The sequence below is a fragment of the Stegodyphus dumicola genome, chromosome 5 (assembly GCF_044657685.1).
Source record: "Stegodyphus dumicola isolate Sdum_Otavi_A_Nest chromosome 5, ASM4465768v1".
Taxonomy (NCBI): domain Eukaryota; kingdom Metazoa; phylum Arthropoda; class Arachnida; order Araneae; family Eresidae; genus Stegodyphus; species Stegodyphus dumicola.
The window spans coordinates 34069362-34088679 of NC_140772.1; the positions used below are offsets into that span (position 1 = coordinate 34069362).

The following is a 19318-nucleotide window of genomic DNA, read 5'->3' on the forward strand; positions in this document are numbered from 1 at the left end:
CATTAATGTAAAACGTGCTGTCAAACATAGTAGAATTCCAGTTCTCAAACTAGAGGCTTTAGAAGCAACGATCGTCCAAATTTATGTTCTTGATTCACCCCCTTACAGCAGTAGCAGCTTGCTATATGCCTTCAAGACAGGAATCTCTCTTTATTCCTGACCTCAAAAAACTCAACTCAATGACGTACACAACCACCAAGGGTTGATCTTGCACTTTATGCAGATGACACAGCCATCATCTGACAGCACTCTTCACTACACCTTACTCTTTCATATCTCCAGATTTAAAATGCTTGCTCATTAACTGGAAAATCAAAATTAATATCATCAAGTCTGCCGCTACTGTGTTCTTCAGAAAGAGCCAACACCAACCACTCAAGTTCTATGAAGAAGATGTATCTTGGGTGGAATCATACAAGTACTTGGGAGTGCATCTGGATGTGAAACTACTCTGGGGACTATACATCAGTTATGCAGTATTTAAAGCGAGAACTGTCTGTCCGCACTCAACTTCTGAACCTGATTTCTGGCCTAGTCATTTATCTCTGAATAATAACCTCCTACTGTACTCAAGCACAATGTGCCTTATCTTCACCTATGCTGCACCCATCTGATCAACTGCTGCAAACACCTATATAAAGGAAATTCAAATCTTCCAGATAGTGATGCTTTAGATCTTCTCAAATGCTTACTGGATGTTTGAAATAAAGACTTCCAAATTTTCATTGTGACTTCGAAATTCAGCTTCTAGACACATATTTCCAGGAAAATTCTTTCAATATTCACGCAAGACAGGGTTATATAAGATAAATAACCCTGTCTTGCATTCAATTTCCTATTATGATACTGCAAACTCCTACCTAAAGGAAATTCAGATCTTCCCGAGTGTGAAGCTTCAGATCTTCTCAAATGCTTACTGGTACGTTCAAAATAAAGATTTCCCATTCTGACTTCAAAATTCAGCCCTGACACATATTTCTGGGAAAATTCTTTCAATATTTACAGATAGGTAATCCTGTCTTGCATTCAATATTCTATTATGATCCTGAAAATCTCAGCTCTGCCAAGAAGCCCAGATTTGTCATGAGCAGACTATTTAACATCTCCCCTCTAACATCATCTTTGCTTGATTAGAGTTACTATCAAACTACCAGTACTTCACTAGCTTAACCCGGCAATATCTTAATTTGTTTTATCATTGCTAAAAGTAATCTAAAACATTTCTTGGTAAATTCTCCCTTACTGTAGCATAGAGAACACCTTCACCTTTTACTTTGGCCTCTCCTTTGACATGCCACACCAGAAAATGTTTAATTCAGTTGTTTTTAACTCTCAGTAATTTAATTTTAATGTATCATAATCATGAATTGTTCTTATCCATTAAACTTCTTAATTAAATTTATTCATAACGTATGTTAATTTATTCTTAACTAATTGTCAAGACTTAACTTTTTGAATTTTTATTTTAAAACTGCATTCTAATCTTATTTAGCTTTCTTAAATTCCTAATTTAATACACTCATTCAGAACTCACTTTATTCACAGAACTGTGAACTGACATCTTCCTGCAACTCTTCCAGTTCTAGTTTCTTTCACTTTAGTATCAATGAACCATTCCTTTTCAAAAGACCACTAACTAAGGCTGTTGATGAAACCACATGCGATAGAAGCAAGAAAAAATTTAGAAGAACAACATAACTTTAGTTGCTTATCTCATGATATCTGGTTGTAAGGATAGTTTTGCACCAAAAAGCATTCTTAATAAAGTTAGGTGGGGAACCATGAAAGCAGTACCTTGAGTGTAGGTAGTAATAACCACCCAAATCCTATGATTTTCTACCAACATTTTGGTAGTTAGACTTCGGCCCAGAAATTTGGTGGCTGCAAGTCGAAAAACAGGTCAACCTCATTTTGGACATCCTGTGCAGAATAGAAGATAACACCAGCAAGATGTAGCTGCAGGTGTGAAAAAAAATGGCAGAAGTCAAACAGAGCGATGTTTGGGCTATATAGTGAGTGTGGGGAAAGATCACATTTGAGTCCATACAGAGTTCAGGCTGGTGAATGCAGACACACATGGTCTTGCATTATCTTGATGAAACAGTACCTTCTTGCACCGGAACTCAGTTCGATGTTCTTCCTTGATAGCAGTGTAAACAGGGACCAGCATCTTGCTGTACACCTTACTGTCGAGGGTTTTACCTTTTTCCAGATACTGTTTGTGAATAATAGCACATAAATCCCACCAGATACAAAGCATGATCTTTTTTGTTAGTCAAGTGTAAACAGGGACCAGCATCTTGCTGTACACCTTACTGTCGAGGGTTTTACCTTTTTCCAGATACTGTTTGTGAATAATAGCACATAAATCCCACCAGATACAAAGCATGATCTTTTTGTTAGTCAATGTGCACTTTGTGAAGCTGCCGATAGGCTCACTGGGCGCAGATCAACCCCCTCTTCACCCTATCTTGTTGAAGTAAATCCACTTTCATCACAATTGATGATCCAGCCCAGAATTTTTCCATTGCATTGATATTTGAGCAGATTAGTGCAGGCCCTAATATGTCTGCCCTTATCTGCTTGAGTCAGACCATGCAGCAGCCAGAAAGTGAAGAATGCCATGCTCTCAGTGCTAAACAACGTGTTAAAAGGCAGGACAACTTCATGTTTAGGAAAAATGTTAAAAGCATAATTCTTTGCAAAGGATTCAAATTTGAAAATGAAAAAGATACAAAATTCATAGTATCATCTGGTTCAGAATTAGTCTTAAAAATTTTTAATTAACTTATGGAAAGTTACAAATTATTGGTTTAAAATTCTCAAAACAGAGCTCAAAATTCATCTATACCTGCACTGACATACAGGAAGTGCAAATAAAATATTTTTCAATATATGCCACTGGCAGAAATTCATGCATAGTTTTTCAGATTTATAAAAGTGTTTTGAGACATCTTTAAGCATTAACAAATCTGATTTTGAACAGAAACACAAGCTTATATTAATAACTTAATGATAGGAAAGTGCAACGATTGTTTGAAAATTTCAATGCCCATTTAGTTAGTGCCTATCAGTCCCATCCAAAGGATATTTACTATATCACTATTGTAAGAATAGGAAGCAGTGAGTGAAAACAATCTTCAAAAAGGAGGCCGACAAGTTCCAAAAGAATGGGAATGTTGTACATTTAAAATTAAGTTTTCAGTCATGTTTTGGGCACAATTCATTACATCTACATTTAATCAAAACTGAAATTTAAAACATTAATATATATATATATATAAATTGAAATAAAATATATTCCATATTGCAGCTATATGATTAAATTTAGCCAAACACCATTCACCTATCACTAGAAAACATACACATACCTGTAAGACATATTAATTATTCTGGAGGTTTGCTTTTTTTGGTGAACATTGTGCAAGATATTCAACATGCTAATGATGCCTTCATCAAATTTTTTCTGAAAAGTTTCAACTTGCTGTTGAAAATTTTCTAGTGCTGCCGGATAACTTGATACCTAATGAAGATTAACATGCACATCAGATGTTAAGAAAAATACTAATTGTATCATTTAGAAAAACTTACGAATATTAAAAATTGAAATAAGCTTATATAAAACGTAATTTTTTAGGGTTCTTACTAAAATTTAGTTTCTAATTTCTAAGATCTTCATCGATCAAACATATTAATTTCCCTGACCAAACATAATGGAGTAGTTATTAAATTAAATAAGAGCAAATGAATAGTTTTAGAAATATGGGGTGTCAAGGTAAAAAATGATGAATAAGAATGACACATATATCTGAATTCAGTGCATTTATCACATTGTGGTTAAAATTGTGTCACATTGTGGTTCAGTTAAAATGAAGTAGTTTCAGAATATCTATATTCACTATTTGCAGCTCAGGCTATGTTTAGATCATTGTTTGTCAACCGCCGGTCCGCGAAATACCCAGCTATCTGTCCAAAAATTGTGCCAATAGGTCGAATTATTAAACTTACAGGTCCACGAGAACGTACCGAAATATTTTACCAGTCCTTGGAGTAAATCCAGTTGAGAAACACTGGTCTAGATGACACTCATTTCCCATGTTTGAAAGTATCACTAATGAGAGCAGGCCTTATAACCTATGCAACCTGGGTCCAAAAATCAGCAATAGCAGCTACAGACATTCAATATATTCTTTCCAAAGAAACCGCCATAGAAAAAAATCTAAAGGGATCAAGTCAGGCAAACATCAAGAAGAGAAATCTAAAGGAGTTAAGTCTGCTCCGGACCAGTCTTTCTGGTAAAAAAATCATTTATTTCTTCTTTTCTGCTAGATTAACCACAATGCAATTAAGACATTAATTTAAAAATACATGTTGCTCTTTTTTAACACTTTTTTCAGAGACACACTATATACATACATGTGTGGTGTGTGGATATATAATATACTAATTTTAATTTCCAAAGCCCCTTAGCACTTCTAATTTAATTCCCCTTCTAGCCTATAAACATTAACTGCTAATAAATCTCTAAATTTAATAATTTCAAAATTAACTGCTGTCATGATTCTTACATATTTCTAATAACATAGGTCATTACATGACACAAACTGCAAAACCATTTTTTTTTTTTTTTTTCTATAATATTCACATAAAATTTTGACTTGCACTATCACTTAGAACAATAATAAAAATCTACAAACAACTCTGCTTATTCCCCCCGCCTCTTATTTAGATTTAGCAATTTTACCTGTTCATGGTATCAGGAGACTGATCAAAATCTCTAAATGGCAGCTTTTGTTTTTTTTTAAAGAAAGTTTATGATTTATCAGCTGGTTTAAAATTTAACATTTATGTATGCGAAGCTCTAAACTTGTTCTAATCTAGAAATGGATTTTTTTTGTGTTTTAAAATAGACAGTATTACAGATTTTGTACATATGTAAATAATTTTAATGAGATTATATGCTTTAGTGATATAATGCTTAATATTTTCTTTAAGGAATACTGGTCACTTTCAGCAGCGGTCACCAGGAGAACGTTCACTGCATTCTAATAGCAAAGGAACTTTTTAAAAAAATTTTAAAAACAGTATTTGCTTAAATTATGTGCATTAAAACTTTAATGAGAAGATTATTTCAGAATTTTAAATCAAAAATAAAATTTACCTCTGCAAAAGGTTCCTCATTCATAGAAAACAGCATACTGTCAGGCATCACAGATATGTCCATAGAACATCTCATGATTCCCTAAAAGAAAAAGCATACATCAATTAAATACATAAATGATGCCCAAATTAGATAAACTTCTAAAATAATTACTTTGAAAATAAAAATGTTTTACTCAATACTGATTTGAAATAAAGTATTTACAGCAGAATTAGAATTTTGAAAACATGCACTACATTTCATAAAATACTGCATATGCCCTCTTCATAAAGATCTAAACTGCAGTTGTCTGAACATATTTTTCTTCTTGATGAAAATATATTTCAAAAATTTTAAATTGCAGATATACTGGAGAAAAACACATTGAACAAAATTTTTATGTCTGTAGAAAAGCATTTTTTTATACCTCACAGCACAGTTTACAAATAATTTGACAGCTATACTATTATTCAATAAGGAGATTTCCCTCTTTTTTCATTTGCATGGATTGATATTATTTTTTTACCTAAAAATTTCAATTAAAGTTGCAAATTGTGAAAAAAATTAAGAAAAGAAAAAATGTAAGAAGTTCATAGAGAATAATATTTTTATGATCACGTAGCATAATGTAAAAAAATAAGATCCTTCCTTCAGGTGTAACTTTGAAAAATTTGCAATGACTATATAATTACATCACCTTTTTTATAATAATATGTAACAGTATATATGGTATAGGTATTACACTTTCAGTTTTCCTTATCATATTCAGAAAGATTATTTGAACTTATTCTTGGGAGAACAATTAAAATTTTAAGAATAAAAAATATATTCATAGACTTCAAATAATTCTTAAGAACAAAATGTCAGTCACATTTTTCACATTCACCATAATGGAACTTAATGAAACTCTATTGACTTAGTGACCAACACTTTAGATAAAATCTTTAAATTACCTGTAAAAAGTTTGAAAAATCAGCACATAATTTCATTAGCATTTCTAATAATTGAAGAAGATTGGGATTTGTAAGCATGCAGTCATCAACACAATTATCAAGGAAATCCTGATGGCATAAGAGTACTTCATCTACATTTGTGACCTAAAAAGAATAAGGTTCTAATCAGGATTTTTTAATTTTCAAAATAAATTAGAAATAAAACTTCAGTAACAAATATTTTAATGTATTCTTTTGAATTCTGTTTAATACATATGTACTATAACAGTGATTGGGAAACTGTGGCTTGTGAGCCCAGTGTGGCTCTTCCACAAAATAGTACATTGCGGGTGTGCCCGTGTAAAAGAAAGAAAATCTTACAAAGCTCATCAAATTTAAAAAAAGCATGAAAAACACTGAAAACATCTAGGAAATTTTTTCGTACTGATTTTGGGGTTTTAATTGTACTGATTATACATCAAATTGTGCTGTTGTAGTGCTAAATTTTAACTAATGAAATGCTTTGAATTACTACACCATTGTTAACTTGGCAATGTTAACTTAAATGAGAACCTAATAACATAAAAATGAAATGCAGTTTCAAAATATCAGGATTTTTAGCTTCTAGACCTTTTAAATTTGAAGTGTTTTCCAGTTTCTGAAATAAAAATTTTCCTAGCAACTTAATTTAGGCAGCATAAACTACATAGACAATGTTTGGATTGCACATAATATGAAAAAGCTTTATACTGGAATGTCTAAAAACTAAAAACCAGGGCTGTGGAGTCGGTAAGGAAAATGACCTACTCAGACTCCTGGAATTTTAAAGACTCCAAAGACTCCAACTCCCTAATATATATATATGTAAACATATACACATGGGTTACAGCTTATTTTTTTAATATGGAAGAAGTAATAAATGCTACAGGAAAAAAAAAAAAAAAAAAGGAAAGAAAGATGGCATAGCAAATTATTTATATTAGCATTTATTATGAAATAGAAAAACTGGCATTATTTATTTCTAAGAAACAGTATAGCTTCAGCAAGACCCCCTTTGTTGGAGGGCCATAGATCTGATTTGATAAACTTCAGAGTTGAGAAGAGTCTTTCCACACTAACCTGAGTAGGAGGAAGAGCTGTTACTGTTAGGGCTACTTCTTTTAACTTTTCAGGATAGATTCTTTTAAGTTCTAAAACAGGTGTCTTGCAAGCACAATCATGTTTCTCTATTTTTTCAAAGGCCATGTAGAAATCTTGTTTGTATTTTTTCACTTTTATATCTAAGGGCTCTTGGTTCTTTATTTTCATTTGCTTTGCCTTAGCCTTTTCAATACTAACCAAAAATATTTCTGAAAATCTAATCCATCTTTAAAAGAGGATGATAGAGACTCAATTGCAATGTCTGCAGTTTGACTGTCCTGATTCGAATTCTCCAATTGTTCTGAGAATAATTTCATTCTTAATGAAAGTTCATAGATGGCTTTCTTTGCCTTTTTAATTTGTTAATCATCCAAAAAAATTCGGTGTTTCAGATCAACATATATTGAACCCAGCAAGATCTCATTGTCTAGCAAATTAATTTCTCTTTTCTTCATTGAAGAAATGATTCCTTCTGCAATAAACCCTCCATTTCAGAACAAATTTCACATTCTTCCATACTTGCCTCCTGTCAATTCGAAACTGCAGCCTTTTTGTGGCTATATACAGTGTAGAAAGAAGAGTTTCCAATTCTGTAAGATCATTCCACAGTCTTTCTGTTAGTGAAACATTAGGGTTATTTACATCTTTTAAAAAAGTTCTTAATTCTAACAACCTCTTTATCATCAAATATGTACTTCCTTATTGCGTTGCTAGATCAGTAATTGCTCTTTTTCCTGCTCACTTCCTAAGAATAGCATCAATTTTGGGAGTTCTTGCTGTTATTGCTGCTTACCTAAATTTACCAGCGAGATCTGTAACTAAATGAATCAGTTTAATCACTAATGACAAATATTACATCCATCCTCCTCCCTATATTTATTTATTAATATGTCAATAAAATAAAAAATAACTATGTATTAATGTATATAGTCCATAAATAAAAATAATAACCCAGCTTGTCATTAATTTTTTCATTTCAAACTGTCCAACAAAAACTGGAGTTAGAGTCGACCCGTTTTTAGCGACTCCTTATACTCCAAAATCTGCCTGATTCTGACTTACAGCCCTGTTTATTATTATTTGTTTCACTTCTTATTCTGTATATGAATCATAAAAATTATTAATTTTTCAGCTTAAAGTATGATTTGGAAGACTGCTGAGCATGTTTTTTTTTAAAAATAATTTTTTGATTATGTCTGTGCAGCTAACTCTTATTTTTTGGGGGGGAGGATTATTGTCATAATTTAGCAAAGGTGAGTTTGTTTGGTTATAGTAACAATTATTGTTTCAACCACTTCTGGCCTGAGGCTACATGCAGCCCCCTACATCTTTTTCTATACTCCATGAGAAGCTTACAATACGAGTCAGCATACAAGTACCCTAATTAAAAGAATAACAATATACCTAACTATGTATTAATGTATATAGTCCATAAATAAAAATAATAACCCAGCTTGTCATTAATTTTTTCAATTCATTTAAATTTCATTTCATTTCAAACTGTCCAACAAAAACTGGAGTTAGAGTCGACCCGTTTTTAGCGACTCCTTATACCCCAAAATCTGCCTGATTCTGACTTACAGCCCTGTTTATTATTATTTGTTTCACTTCTTATTCTGTATATGAATCAATCATTGCTTTTGCTCATAAAAATTATTAATTTTTCAGCTTAAAGTATGATTTGGAAGACTGCTGAGCATGTTTTTTTTAAAAATAATTTTTTGATTATGTCTGTGCAGCTAACTCTTATTTTTTGGGGGGAGGATTATTGTCATAATTTAGCAAAGGTGAGTTTGTTTGGTTATAGTAACAATTATTGTTTCAACCACTTCTGGCCTGAGGCTACATGCAGCCCCCTACATCTTTTTCTATACTCCATGAGAAGCTTACAATACGAGTACCCTAATTAAAAGAATAACAATATACCTACCTGTATAATTTTAAGTTTAAAAAACATGGTTTTCAAACGAGATTTTAATCATCTAACTGTTGATAATTGGCTCCTGTTGACTAAGTTTGCTGATCACTATACTATTACCAAACAAAATAAATTAAAAATTACCTATCATATTAAAAACATTATATCTCACTTATAGATCAAAAATCAAAATCACAATTAAAAAGGTTTTTTGATAAATAGGATGATTTGAGTCAAAATTTACCGGTAATAATAATAAATTAAAAAAGTATATGAACATAAATTGGTTGTAGTTTTGTTGAATCAAAGATTTATTTCAATATAAATTAACATGAAGACAGAAATATAAACAATTCTTTTTTAAAATAATATTTTTACACTTATGGAACTATATGAAAGATTCATACCTGTGACATTTTTTTGAAAAAATCATTCCAATGGGGTTCAATAACTTCAAGAGTTAAATAGTAATCCAAGTTCTGAATGAAATTTAGCATCCTTTGACGAAGGGCAAATGCAGAGGCATAGACACACACTTTTGAAGGAGGGAGAGATTTAGCTCGTTTATTTAAAGACCACACACTGAAATATATTTGATATGGATTATTGAATTTATTACATACATCTTAAAAGAATGGTAATACTCAGAATAAAAAGAGCCACAATGAATTGCAAAAATTACATCTGCAATCACAGGAGTTAGGTATCTGAAAGTGTATTATAAATTAACTGAAAATCAAACTTAGAAGTATAAAAATTATTTTCTTTAAAAGTCTAATACAATGACACCAGATAAAATAATTAGTTAAAATATATTACTAGATATAAGGAAATCAAGTTTAATTGGATACTAAATATTGTTATCTCACAGATTAGGTAAAAATTTTAACCCTCTAACTGACATGTTCCCACCCGTGTGGTGACCGGGTGTGAAAGAATAGTCCCAATGTAGCTAATGCATGTCCTAAAATGGGTACCCAGCATCTGGGGTTATAGCCGGGCACCCTGCCCCTGAGGATTATATCAGGGGACTGGTCCTCCAGGTTGGGGGTTGGGCATGGGGCTAACTACCCCAGCCCATAAAAAAATCTTACTGTTAAGAAATCCAAAGATAGAATTAGTTGGACTGCTTCTACCGGAAAACGACTTGGAAATGGCCTAAGGACTTTTCGTTTTGGAACCTGGAATGTCCTAACACTGTACTACAGTAGGGGACTGCAATTTCTTATAGAAGAATTTGACAAATATAATATGGATCTACTTGCCATTCAGGAAATGTAATGGCTTGGGGAAGGTACCATTGAGAAAAGAAACCACACGGTTTACTATAGCTGTGATGTGAAAAAACATGTTTTTAGTACTGGTTTCTTATTGAACAAAAGTTTAAAATACTTAGTAATTGATTTTGTTCCTAAATCATCCCGACTTCTGCAAAATTCGGCTAAGGGGAAAGTTTTTAAATTATATTATTATCAATGGACATGCACCTACAGAGGACAAGGAAGAGGAAAAGAAGGAAATTTTTTATGAGGAGCTTTCTATGTTATACAGATTTTGTCAAGCATGACATTAAAATTGTTATGGGAGATATGAATGCTAAATTGGGTAAAGAGGATGAATTTAGAACAACAACTGAAAAGCATGGCTTATCTGATAGTACTAATGACAATGGACAACAACTAGTACTTTTTGCTGCTGAACACAACAAGATAATTTCAAGCACAGTGTTCAGCCACAACAGAATACACAAGATGACTTGGTGCTCACCTGGAGAAACTTGGAATCAAATTGATCACATACTCATCGATTCTAGGCATTCTTCGGATATCCAGGATGTTAGAAATTATCGAGGCGCCACTTGTGATTCCGACCCCTTTTTGGTTATTGCTAAAATTTCAAACGCCCGAAAGATACAAGGAGAAAGGCAAAAAAAGTTTGATTGTGAAAAGCTTAAAATTGAGGCAATTGAATGAAATTTCCAGTCCTCACTCAGGGAAGAAGTAAGAACTAAAAACATGGTTGAATTGGAAACCGTAAAAAATAAGTGGAGCTTGCTCAAAGACTCGATCATACGCTCAGCTGACAACACACTGGGATATATGGAAATACCCAAACCAAGGGATTGGTTTGATAATGAATGCTTCTTTGTAACACAGGCAAAAAGAGCTGCTTGTAAAAATATGGTCCAAAAGCGACATTCAAGACTCTCTGTTGAGGAATATAAGAGATCTAGAAAACAGGAGAAGATCCTTTAAGAAAAGACTTTTTCATGACGACCTATTTAAGGATGTTGAACATCTGAGGGGTCCCAATGAAAGCCATGCTTTCTATCATGAGATTAATCTTGGCTACAAAGATTTTAAGCCTAGAACTACTGCCTGTAGAGACAAAAAAAAAAAAAAAACATCATCCTAAATGACAGAAAAGAGGTACTCCACAGGTGGAATGAGCACTTTAATAATTTGTTAAATGACCATACACGGGATCGGTCTTCAACCCACCCAACTACCTCTGTAAACACCAATAGTATCCTGCCACCATCTTTAGCAGAATTTAGAGAAGGAATTAAAAAGCTCAAAAATAACAAGTCCTCAGGCCCTGACTTAATTATTTCAGAACTCATTAAAAGTGCTGCAGGTCAAAACATTGAGGAAATACACCACCTCATCAAATCAGTTTGGAACCAAGAAGTTTTGGAAGATTGGAAACTGAACTTCATCTGTCCTATACATAAAAAAGGAGACATTTTGGAATGTACCAACTACAGGGGAATCAGTCTCCTTTGTGTTTTCGACAAACTATTTTCCAATATACTTTTTAGTAGACTAGTAACTAATACAGAAAATATTGTAGGTGATTACCAATGTGGTTCTGCAAAGGAAGATCTACAACAGAACAAATCTTTAACATTAGGCAAATTTTGGAAAAATCTAATGAATACGGCATTGCAACGCACCACCTTTTTGTTGATTTTAAGACTGCCTACGATTCAATAAACAGAAAATATTTAATTGAAGCTATGAGAGAATTTGCAATACCCGAAAAACTTATAAATTTGGTCACCATTACTCTTATTGAGACAAAACTTAGCATTAAAATCCAGAATAATCTTTCTGAGCCTATTGTTGTTTCAAATGGGCTCAGACAGGGGGTGATGCACTGGCCTGCTTGCTTTTTAACCGTGTCTTCCAAAAAATCATAAAAGACTCCAACATTAATACTCGTGGAACTATCTTTAACAAATCTGTTCAGATTTTTGCATTTGTTGATGATATTGACATAGTTGCACATACTCCCGAGTCACTTAGAGAGGCTTTTACATCTCTAGAGGCTGCAGCAGCAAAATGCATCTAGCAATCAACCAAAATAAAGCTAAATACATGTCATGTGGTAATAACAGCAGTCGCTATTTTGAAATTGGGAATTACAAATTTGAAACTGTTAGCAAATTTAAATATTTAGGATCAGAAGTTAATACTCTCAATGATATAATGCTCGAGATCCGTAGTAGAGTCACAGATGCTAACCGATGTTTTTTTTCGATCTCAACAAATACTTGAAGTCTAACTTCACTAGCAGAAAAACGAAGATTTTAATTTACAAAAGCTTAATCAGACCCATTCTTACATACTCTGCTGAGACCTGGGCAATGACAGAAAAGGCTAAAAGTATCATTTCTGTCTTTGAAAGAAAAATTTTGTGAAGTATTTTTGGGGGCATAAAATGTAACAATATCTGGAGAAGAACTAACTCTGAACTCTATGAATCCTTTAAAGAAATAGATATAGTAAAATATATAAAGATTCAGAGAATTAAATGGGCAGGACACCTGTGCAGAATGGATGAAAATCGAGTAACTAAAAAGATCTTCTCGGCCAGACCATTCGGCACCCGAAAAAGAGAGAGACCTAAACTTAGGTGGCTAGGCTGTTTGCAAACAGACTTAAGAATTTTAAAAATAACCAATTGAATGCCCATGGCCAGGGATACAAGAGCTTGGAATTCAATTCTGAGAAAGCCAAGGGCCCATCCTGGGCTGTCTGGCCATTGAAGAAGAAGAACTGACATGTTCAAGAATACTTTTAATGACACTTCTAAATATTTTGTGTACATGCATCTTAAAATACGCCCAAATAATTGAGGTTATTTAAAAAAGTCCCCTTTCAAAGCATTTTTGGAAATTTTTGGCTTTTTGAATGGTTGAGGGGTTAAAGGAATATCATATAACACACACAAACACAGAAGGGGGGCCATTTTTATTGCAGCCAAAAATTTGGATGCCATTTTCCACAAAGTGTACATTTTGAGCCCTAATTATTTAACCCAATTCTTCAACTCTGAAAGTTATTTTTAACAAAAATATATCAGTTATAATATTAGCTGAAAATAATAAAACACTTACCGTCCTAAGATATTTTCTATGTGTTTGCAATAAAATAAATGACGAAACAGGATCTGGTAGCAAGCCAGTGCCTATATAAAAATATCATAATTAAGAGAAAAAACTTTCCCCTAAAATTATAATTTAGTATTTCAAAAATCTCGTAAATGAGAAAATTTCTTAATTACAAAGTGGTAACTTAGAATAAACTTTTTCATGGCAGAATTATAAGCAAAATTCTTTAACTAACACACTGAAATTTTTATAGCAACCAATACATGAATAACTTAGCAAGTTATAATTTTTTCTTATACATAAATTATTCAATAAAATTCAATACATATCTTATAAAATTCAACAAAATCTATTACATATTGAACATAATCTAAGCCTGCCAAAACTGTGGGTGGCCGCTTTAAGGAAGTTATAATACAAGGTAAAATCTCCCGTAAGGGACGGCTAATTAATCAGTAATACCAAAATAATGACACTTTTGAAAGTTTAAATTTAAATCCAAAACTTAGAGCTATAAGATAAATAAAATAAGAAAAGGGTAACAATATGGAAATTTAAATGTAGAAAACATTTTTGTTACCTTATCCAACCAATAAACTAAGGAATAATCCAGACTATAATGATGAACTACTGATCACTTTTTATGCATAAATGAGTGAACTTTATAGGTAGCATTCATGATTTTTAGAAATAATTTTGAATATAATTCACATCGAAAGATGCTATATTTACTTTGTCTCTTGTTTGGAAAGATAAAAGAATATTACTTTATGTCACTGTTGGCATAACATAAATTGAGGCTTATGATAATGTTCATAAATAACAAAATGAATGATGAAGATTCTCTTGGTTTTAAAACACAACTGCATCCATGACCAATATCAAATTTTTAGTTTAGAGAAAGTTAATATTACGGAAGAGGAAGTGCAAGGCTGAGTTGAGTCAACTTGACGTAGGGAATTTTCTTTACATCAATCCTACCCTGCACCAGAACAAAGACGAGTAAAAGAGGGAGGATGAAGGTAAAACACACAGCAAGAAAGCTATGTAGAAGCTGATGAAGGATTGTAGATTTTCGTAAGATTTGTTGAGAAATGTTTATCTATATGCCAATGATAGATAGATATATGATATTATGAAGCTTTGCTGTATATACAGTGAATTTTTAAAACTATAACGACAATATTGTAAACAAGCAACAATTAGACACTATATGTCATCACACTAAGAAATTCACAACTTTAAACTGGTAACATATATGGCAAATGTGCTTTAAATTTTAAATAATCTGCATACTTTATTATATTATTTATTCATCTGTAAACAATAGGTTATTTAAAAAGGGGGGGAAGCCTTTATACACTGAAATGCCTACATATAGCATCACAAAACATGAACTGGTAAAATCTAGAAATATGTATTGTTATCTGGAAAAATCTCTTAGTGGAATCAGCGAAGTCCTGAAATTGCTGCCGGTCAAGAGAGATTCTATCTACTTATGATAAATTTATTATAAAAATCCAACCTTTAATTTTAGATTATAGCTCTAACATCTCAAAATGTTAAACATATTTAAAAAATTAAAATCACAGATTTTTAAAAAACTACAGTCTAATCTTTGTGTGCTGATTCTTGTTTAATTCATAAAATAATTTTAAGCTAAGAGCTCAACCTATTAGTTTAAGAGAATTACTCTCTCCGGAATTCAAAATATAGAAATCATATACTTAAAACAACTATTAAAAACAATAATGCGAAATAGTAAAATAGTATGGGGAAAACTAGCTATTGTATTATTTCATCATTGCCATGTGGAATTTTATGTACTTATTCAATAAACTTAAAAAAAAAAAAAAAAAAATAAATAAATAAATAAATAAATAAATAAATATTCAAAACATAGCTGCACATTTATTTCACTAGATTACTTGTTTAAAAGAGATCTGCAACAAGTATTTCACTTGAATGGTGGTACCTTTATTTCACCAGAATGGTAGATCCACTCAATAGAAACAAACATTTTAAAAAATGGTGTTAAAATAATAATACAAAATAAAAGATATTAAGGTTGAAGAGTGAAAACATTTAGCACTTCTAGATAAATTTATTTTTATTGTGAAATTAAGAATCAGGTGAATAAGGCACGTAAAGTTTGGGTGTAAATTCAAATACACAAAAATAAAAATATTTTGTATGTATTTTAAGAAAAATAATTGACATGAAATAACATTTGTGACAAAATAAATACATCATACATCTCAAACTAATACTGTGTATAAAATCTGATGTTTTCAACATGTCATCAAAAATATATTTTCAAACATGACACAGAAAAAAATATTTAAACAGCCTATATGAATGATAGTCAACTTCCTTATTCTCAAGGGCCAATTTAAGCTGTCCCTTGGCCTAAAGGAACATCATTCGTACCATATTTAGCAAACACACTGGCAGGGAAAAAAATTCAAGGAACAAAAGCTCAAATAACTTGAATGATTTTGCAGCTAAGGAAAAGGAACTTGCACAGGTTCTTTGTCATGCCTGACATATTTTCAAAATGCAGAACTGCACAATTAATAAGGCGTGTGGTCACTCAGACTGAAGTGCAAGCATTGCAGTGATTTTGCATGCTGTATACTGGATTTTCAAGGATTCCTGCAGTAACAAAGTATGGTAACATGAATAGTGCCTTGAGGCTCCTGGAGTGTGCTATGTATGCAGATGGTGTTCTGAAGTGTCCCCACAGATGTTCTCTAGGATTTAAATCCAGAAAATATGTGGACCACTCCATTTGCTGGATTCCACTGTTCTCAAGGTAATCATTCATTCACTAGTGAAACATGATGGGAGATGAGCATTATCATTCATTAAAAGAAAGTTATTACTGACTGCATCCTAAACAACTTGACATAAGGATAAATAAAAAAAAAAAAAAAAAAAAAAAAAAAAAAAAAAAAAAAAAAAGCAATAACAACAACCTCCTTTTTTTTTCATTTAAAGTTGCACTCAAAAAAATATGAAGGTCAGTGTGGTTATTCAAAGTGATAACTGCTGATTCCATCATCTTTGTATCAATGCCTTGCTTTCAGACTATGCATGCATTTTGCTCCTTCCAGAGTGCAACATATCTGGAATCTCAACCCCTTCTCAAATTGACTAAACACTAAGGAAACTTCATCTCCAATCCACAATGATATCACTATAACCAAGTGCATTTCACAACCCAAGTTAGTGGGACACAAAAATTTCCTTGCATACAGCCATCTTTTATGTAGCTCAGCATTCATGGTATATTTAGATTGTCAAGTTCTTGTAGCTACAGAAAATTCCTGCAATCTGAGTGGATATCAAATGTCTATTTCTTTCAGGTGCCATTGCCAAATAATGATCCTGGATGTATTTTGTGGAACATTTTTGACTTGTCTGCATACATCCTCAATGTGTTTATACCATTTTCAGATACTTGACATGATACTTTTGGCTACTTTTATGTCTTTGCAGACATATGTGCCTGCCCATTTCTCCTTCACCCAAATGACTCTCACAATCCATTAAGGACATTTTCTACAAGAGAAAATTTTATCCATGTACTCATACAATCCTTGAAATTAGAATTTGAAGCATCTCTTGCACACTTTTCCACATGCGTCAAAAGAATGAATGCAAATATTTATCTACTCCTGTGCCATATAACTTTTGCTGAATTTCATGTAAGATTAATGTAAAGCACCTTTGCATAACTGTTTCTTTGATTTTTCTCACTAGTGTACTTAGGAACAAGACTAAAAACCGAGTATTTTAAGATTCCTGTGGCATTTATTTCAAATAATCCTTGCAAACAGTTTGAGCTTTTGTTAAAATAAGTCTGAGACCAAATATAAGATCCCACTAAGACATTTAACATGCTTATTGGATTATACTTTACAGGAAAATATTTATGTGCTTAATTAATCAGTGTTTAAAATATAATTAAATGTAATGAGAACACTGTGAGTGCTGATCCAAAGAACCGATTGGCTTAATCGGTGTTATTTTTAGCAAATCCTTAAGATAATTCTAAGATTGTTAAACTATGAAAATATACACAAATTTGTTCAATAACAATACATTTTGCTGGCCTACTTGAGGAGAATAGTTGGCCATGCACGATACTATAAATATACAACAATCATTGGACGCCTGTTGATAAAATTGAAAGTTAAAAGAAAACTCAGTTTATGAATTCTCATTCTATTTTGTATATGACAAACATTTCATATATTTTCTTAATTATAAATGCAGATATTCTAAACAATAGAAATAAAATTATTTTCACCTTTCCATTTATAACAAGTGAAAGAGGCCACTTGACTTCATAATCAAATGCAAAAGCTTCTAATCCTGTCAACTGCATGTCATCTGCATTTCTGTATTCTGCAAGACATAATTTTAAGCTTAATTAATGCTTTCAAGAAAACATCAATAATGTTGAAACTATTAGGAGCTTTAAAATGAAAAATATTTCTTTACTTTATTAAATTAAACTATCAAAATGACTTATGGTTTGTGACCCTTCAAATTATAGTTTAAGGTCTAAAAATATTGTTGCATGTGTACAAGTTCATAATGTACTGAATGCACACAGAATCGATGACAGCTTGATAAAATTTATTTTACCAAAAGAAACACTTCACAGTTCTGGAACTTTCCTTAAAAATAATCAAACAGCTCATCTCAGCATCACAGTGCAATTCATAGCGCATCTAAAATGTGAAGCTCCCAGAGTGATATCTCATTACACTAAAGTGATGTTGAACTAAACAACTGAGAAAATGATGCTCTCTCTGGTTTTAGTTTTATATGGTGCCCCCCGGCTACAGAGAAATCTCTAGTACCTTCACTTCTCGAAGTTACTGGAAGGCATATTAAAGGAGGGGCGGATATGACTACAGTTACATATAAGGCTCAATTATAATTATTGCATAAACAACAAGAGTCAGTGTAATGTTTGTAAATTTTGCAGGCATCTTGTTCATTTGCACTTAGGCACTCAAATCGCACTTAAGTTTATCTCATTCATTTACATTTAGGTAGCTGAAGAAGATCGTTCTGTAGTTAAACCATAGAAACTGGTCCTGCAAAATTTACAAATATTCCACTGATTACTGTCATTTGACTTCTCCAATAATCATTATTCAGTGTGTTATTTTGACCCAATTACAGATATTTAATTAAAATACCAGTTATATAGTTATACACGGGCCAGACAAAAATGTCACTAAGTTTGAAGACTCCTGGCGATTTCTAGAGAAATTTGGTGACAAAAGTTAGTCACCAAAACCATCACCAGCTTGATGATATCTCACCAATTTAGTGTGATAGCCATTTACACCAATGTTAAATAGACTTACCCCTGTAATCTTATTTTTCTGCCAATGCTTTGTCTCTTTCAAGCATTTCATGTTACGTTATACAAAAAAATAATACAATTTGACATATAGTTTCACTAAACTTATTTACATATATACAAAAAACAAAATATTTGTATTTTTATTCCTTAATAATTCCATATAATGGTCAGTGCTAATTTACATGTTTTCACATCTTGGTTAAATCCTACTTTTACTTCAAAATTTATTCTAGTTAAATTTTCTTGTTTTTGATTTGCCAGTAGATCATGTATTGTTTATTTTAAAAATTAGCACAAGAAAGTGAGTTAAGAAAAGTTAGCCAATGAAATGAATTTCCAAACTTGTTTACTTACAAACAGTTAAAAATATGATCTAAAACACAATATAATGTTAAAACTGCTT

General features: G+C 32.0%; 1 protein-coding gene across 7 annotated transcripts in view; it reads right to left on the bottom strand.

Moving 5' to 3' along the window:
- The window catches only part of Grip84 (Gamma-tubulin ring protein 84), a 116021-nt gene that overhangs the window by 5872 nt on the left and 90831 nt on the right, over positions 1-19318 (bottom strand). For all 7 annotated transcript variants that reach the window (XM_085816560.1, XM_085816557.1, XM_085816554.1 and 4 more), the window contains 6 exons: positions 17842-17939; positions 13533-13603; positions 9538-9712; positions 6094-6237; positions 5162-5242; positions 3372-3523 (listed from right to left, as the gene is read on the bottom strand). In XM_085816560.1, coding sequence (XP_085672686.1) covers positions 3372-3523; positions 5162-5242; positions 6094-6237; positions 9538-9712; positions 13533-13603; positions 17842-17939 — 721 coding nt within the window. The remainder of the gene's footprint in view (positions 1-3371; positions 3524-5161; positions 5243-6093; positions 6238-9537; positions 9713-13532; positions 13604-17841; positions 17940-19318) is intronic.